Below are 5862 nucleotides of genomic sequence, written 5' to 3'. Positions count from 1 at the left end.
ACCTGAGGTCTTTTCCCAGTTCTCAATCTAAAACCAAGATGCAACCGAATGTCACCATGGCCTTCAGGGGTGCTTAAAAGGTGCATCTGTGGGTACACAAGAAGATATGGACCAAAAGCAGACTGTAACTTATGTCAGCAATTAAATCCTGAACATCAGCCACAATGCAAGCACATGGGATATTTCAGGACAAGTCCTGATGAGAAAGGTGGAGGGACATTGTGGGGTACTTGACTCTCTAAGAGTTTTGCTGCTATTTTTAGCTGTAGATCTTTTAGGAGATGGAGCTGTTCTGAGATATCCCTCTCGGCCTGAGAAAGACAACTTGCCTTGAGGGAGTGGTGAGAGTCAAAAGTCCTTGTCGGTGAATCACTCTGTGAGTCTTTATTCTGGTCACTGGAAACAGGGTCTTCCCTATTGTAAAGTATCTTGAGAAAAGACTCTGGCTTCACTAAGGCAGGAAACTGGGCCCTTGTACACAAGACAGACACATGCTGAGTGACTTCCTGGAATATATCACCAAGTTTTGAGTTTGTTTTCTTTATTCCCAATCTAGTACCAGAGTATTGCTGTAATATGGAAGATGTGGATCCACGTGTCCACATCTTTAAGGGCATTCTTTTCTTGTGACCATGGCATAAAATATGTCTCTGAATATAGTTTCTGACCACTGAAGTCTGTGAAATCATCCTAGGACCCCTCTCTAGTAGGCTCTGGGAAAATGCCATCCGTTCAGCTGGAACCCCAAATAAAATCTGAATAGACTGACAGATATCCATCATGGCTCCTTCTGTTAAAAATGGCTGAGAACAAAGCTTCCTTTCCATAGTGGTTCCCAGAACATTTCCCAGCATCAGCATATTGGAGAGATACTTCCTAAGGAGTCGCTGCCTATGGACATGACTTTGGCAGACACTCTGTTGTCTACCCAGGAAAGAACAGACAGGATGTCTTCGAGCCTCTAGTCCTGCCTGAAACTCCAAGGGTACTAATCTCAGTGGATATGGAGAGTAGTCCTGGAGTGAATCCCCAAATTCCTCCATTTGTTTCTTTTCAGTTGCTTCCTTGGATAGGACATCCACTTCCCAGATGTCAGGATATAGCGTTCCCACAGTGTTCCCGAAGGAAGTATCAGAGGGAAGAACCAAGGGAAGGGCTGATGAACAAAATATAATGGTGTCTGTATAGGACTCTGGAGATGGTAAAATACCAACAGCAAAGTTCTTCATAGCCAAGGCTCTTGATATCCCTGGCATTCCAGAACCCTGAAGGGGCCCTAACTCAGTTGTTTTGACAGAACTTGAAATAAATGGAATTGAAGGGCTGTGTATGAACCTAGAGAATTCTCTGCTTGTGACTTTTCTGATGTTATCATTTCTGAGTCTCTTATCGTCACACACACCCATCTGTGATTGAAACCCTCAATTTCCATTACTTTAGGAGATTCTGTTTTGATGCCTAGACATTTTTCAGCCTGAAGTCTTTGCTCATGAGATAATACTGGAGGTTTCTCAAGTTTTTGCTGTAAGATTAATTCTGCAAAATTCTCTTGAATATATGCCCTTGGAGTTCATTCCGTAGGTTTTACCATGTCTTGAAGATGTGGTCTTGGGAGAAAATTCAAGCCATTCATTAGTTTTACTTTAGTGCTTGATTTTGTGGCAACTCCTATTGGTTCTAGAGCTTGGGGACTGGAGCCAGCTCTTCAGATTTTACAATCAGAAGCAGGGGTTTGGGAATCATTATAGTCTTTATAACCTGAAAGCACAACAACTCTGTTGTTTCTAAAATTTGATGTGCTGACACTGCGATCAATTTCTTAGATTGCACATTTTGTAGCCAAAGACTTGAAGCAAATTCTGCCAATATCACTCCATGCAGTTTGGGAGTCAAATCAGCATGTTTTGACCCTTGAGAGATTAGCTCTGGTATCATCACAGACTCTATAGCTTGAAGTGGCAGTCCAGAGATAACTTCCACAGATTTGGAAACAATGGGGAGAGCAACTGACTGAGCAACTTGAAGCGGTGTCTTTGCGATTCTGTCACTTGACCTAGTGGCTTTGGACTGACCATTATAAAGTTTATCATTTGGTCCAGTGATTCTATTGGAGTTAATGTTTAAAGTTCCCATGCTTACATTCGGGGCTTTGTTAGCCTACCTGCTACCTCCCCTGGCTGCGATGACTCAAAAGTGACCTCCTCAGAGTCTACATCTCCCACATCTTGACTGGCTTGCTGGGTTGACAAATCTAAGGATTCTTCTATTTGCAGCCATGGCTTAGAGGTCAAACTTACAGATTTAGGAATCTGAGGTTCTTGCCCTGGTGTTATCCCTGAAGCAGAATCTGGAACGTGATAGGATGGCCTTGGTGGTGATGCTACAGAGTGTTCCCTTTGGGAAATTTTCTAAGAGCTCACCACCACAGGTCCTAAGTCTTGAGGACACGGCCTTGGAGATTTCTCTACATGTCCAGTCTATTTACCGGCTTTGAAGTCACTCTAAGAAATTCTTTCCCTGGTCTTACCTCACAAGTTAGCATCCTTACTTCTGCAACATGATTCTTGAGGTCAAGGGTCATGTTATCAGATCCTGTGGCTTATTTTGTTGGTAACTCCTTGAAATCTTTAAATTGAGGCCACAAACAAGAAAGCAACTCCACAGAGTTTCTGGGCTCTAGTAGCTTTTCTGTGGGGTTAGTTCTGAGGATTTCAAATCTTGATCACTTAGTGTTCTCTTCAAAAGGTTGTCAGGTTCCATTCTCTCTTGGACCTGAAATCTGGCTCCTACTTGAGAACAGTTCTTAGACTCTGGACAGGAGATTTCATCACTGTAGTTTTTCTTTGCTCTGCTGTTGACATTTTGAATTATACTCAAAGGTTGGATGTTGAAGCAACTTGAATAGTGGCATCTCTTTCAGAAGCCATGGTCTCCAATTGCAAAGGTCTGGGTTGGAGAGAGCTCACTTGTTTTGACTGTTGAGTTTGTCTACACTGGTCACCTGTTCCCTGCAATCTGTCCTCTTACTTAGGCTTCACACCTGTTGACCTTTGCTGGGCAACTGGTGTGCTGGCCCCTTTGCTATCTCCTGCTAAACAATAACCCTTGGCTTTTTGTTTGGGGTGCAAGTATTTGCTTGACCACAAATTGCCTGGCCTTGTCCTGTCCTCAGGCTTCTGCCCAGTAAAAGCTACATTTCTATGTGTTATTTGGAATGCCTGCCTTAGGCCCTGGAAAAGCAGCTGGATGAACTTGGGCTGGATTTCTTAGGTTGTGTCTTTGAAGAAACAGTGCTTGTTTGAATGGTTTCAATACTCTTGCTTCTTGACACATCATTCTAAAAGGACTCTCTTCTGGGGTTCCACTATTTTTGTAGAGCTTTGTGTTTTGTGTTTTAAGCCCCTTGGTGGTTTTCTTCATTGGATATTTGAAGCTAAAGGTCTTTTTGAGGCTTGATTTTGCCCATTTTTCTTCCTGATTACTTTCAAAGCCACTCTTGGATACAGAGTGAACCTGACGGAATTCATGGTGCTCAGAGTCTTCTGCATGTCTTGCCGACCACACCATGGCTTCCCCATTGCTTTTTTCTAATGTGCACTTGTATAGAAATTGGAGCCTGGGAAGATTGGGACCGGAAATCTCTTGGAGTAGTTGGACTCTTGAAAGCTGGAGGACAGATTTTAGCTTTCCTTCTTGATGGTGATGTAGTACTCTTCCATGTATCTTCTGTTTCTTCCATGATACTTTGAAACCTGAGGTCTTTTCCCAGTTCTCAATCTAAAAACAAGAAGCAACCGAATCTCACCATGGCCTTCAGGGGTGCTTAAAAGGTGGATCTGTGGGTAGACAAGAAGATATGGACCAAAAGCAGACTGTAATTTATGACAGCAATTAACTCCTGAACATAGGCCACACTGCATGCAAATGGGATATTTCAGGACAAGACCCGATGAGAAAGGTGGAGGGACATTGTGGGGTACTTGACTCTCTAAGAGTTTTGCTGCTATTTTTAGCTGTAGATCTTTTAGCAGATGGAGCTGTTCTGAGATATCCCTCTCAGCCTGGGAAAGACAACTTGCCTTGAGGGAGTGGTGAGAGTCAAAAGTCCTTGTCGGTGAATCACTCTGTGAGTCTTTATTCTGGTCACTGGAAACAGGGTCTTCCCTATTGTAAAGTATCTTGAGAAAAGACTCTGGCTTCACTAAGGCAGGAAACTGGGCCCTTGTACACGAGACAGACACATGCTGAGTGACTTCCTGGAATATATCACCAAGTTTTGAGTTTGTTTTCTTTATTCCCAATCTAGTACCAGAGTATTGCTGTAATATGGAAGATGTGGATCCACGTGTCCACATCTTTAAGGGCATTCTTTTCTTGTGACCATGGCATAAAATATGTCTCTGAATATAGTTTCTGACCACTGAAGTCTGTGAAATCATCCTAGGACCCCTCTCTAGTAGGCTCTGGGAAAATGCCATCCGTTCAGCTGGAACCCCAAATAAAATCTGAATAGACTGACAGATATCCATCATGGCTCCTTCTGTTAAAAATGGCTGAGAACAAAGCTTCCTTTCCATAGTGGTTCCCAGAACATTTCCCAGCATCAGCATATTGGAGAGATACTTCCTAAGGAGTCGCTGCCTATGGACATGACTTTGGCAGACACTCTGTTGTCTACCCAGGAAAGAACAGACAGGATGTCTTCGAGCCTCTAGTCCTGCCTGAAACTCCAAGGGTACTAATCTCAGTGGATATGGAGAGTAGTCCTGGAGTGAATCCCCAAATTCCTCCATTTGTTTCTTTTCAGTTGCTTCCTTGGATAGGACATCCACTTCCCAGATGTCAGGATATAGCGTTCCCACAGTGTTCCCGAAGGAAGTATCAGAGGGAAGAACCAAGGGAAGGGCTGATGAACAAAATATAATGGTGTCTGTATAGGACTCTGGAGATGGTAAAATACCAACAGCAAAGTTCTTCATAGCCAAGGCTCTTGATATCCCTGGCATTCCAGAACCCTGAAGGGGCCCTAACTCAGTTGTTTTGACAGAACTTGAAATAAATGGAATTGAAGGGCTGTGTATGAACCTAGAGAATTCTCTGCTTGTGACTTTTCTGATGTTATCATTTCTGAGTCTCTTATCGTCACACACACCCATCTGTGATTGAAACCCTCAATTTCCATTACTTTAGGAGATTCTGTTTTGATGCCTAGACATTTTTCAGCCTGAAGTCTTTGCTCATGAGATAATACTGGAGGTTTCTCAAGTTTTTGCTGTAAGATTAATTCTGCAAAATTCTCTTGAATATATGCCCTTGGAGTTCATTCCGTAGGTTTTACCATGTCTTGAAGATGTGGTCTTGGGAGAAAATTCAAGCCATTCATTAGTTTTACTTTAGTGCTTGATTTTGTGGCAACTCCTATTGGTTCTAGAGCTTGGGGACTGGAGCCAGCTCTTCAGATTTTACAATCAGAAGCAGGGGTTTGGGAATCATTATAGTCTTTATAACCTGAAAGCACAACAACTCTGTTGTTTCTAAAATTTGATGTGCTGACACTGCGATCAATTTCTTAGATTGCACATTTTGTAGCCAAAGACTTGAAGCAAATTCTGCCAATATCACTCCATGCAGTTTGGGAGTCAAATCAGCATGTTTTGACCCTTGAGAGATTAGCTCTGGTATCATCACAGACTCTATAGCTTGAAGTGGCAGTCCAGAGATAACTTCCACAGATTTGGAAACAATGGGGAGAGCAACTGACTGAGCAACTTGAAGCGGTGTCTTTGCGATTCTGTCACTTGACCTAGTGGCTTTGGACTGACCATTATAAAGTTTATCATTTGGTCCAGTGATTCTATTGGA

At 42.8% G+C, this 5862-nt stretch overlaps 1 protein-coding gene across 1 annotated transcript; it reads right to left on the bottom strand.

The window, feature by feature from the left end:
* Window positions 1–499: 499 nt before the first annotated feature.
* On the bottom strand, window positions 500–5156 carry LOC128115579 (uncharacterized protein C2orf16-like). Its single transcript, XM_052746437.1, has 2 exons — window positions 4080–5156; window positions 500–3836 (listed from the first exon to the last, which is right to left on the bottom strand). Exons 1-2 carry the CDS (start codon window positions 5154–5156, stop codon window positions 3681–3683), a joined length of 1233 nt encoding a protein of 410 aa, XP_052602397.1. The 3' UTR covers window positions 500–3680.
* Window positions 5157–5862: the final 706 nt, after the last annotated feature.

This window comes from Peromyscus californicus, unplaced genomic scaffold (assembly GCF_007827085.1).
Source record: "Peromyscus californicus insignis strain IS unplaced genomic scaffold, ASM782708v3 Scaffold_1__1_contigs__length_55948999, whole genome shotgun sequence".
Taxonomy (NCBI): domain Eukaryota; kingdom Metazoa; phylum Chordata; class Mammalia; order Rodentia; family Cricetidae; genus Peromyscus; species Peromyscus californicus.
This window is presented reverse-complemented; position numbering and strand designations above follow the sequence as displayed.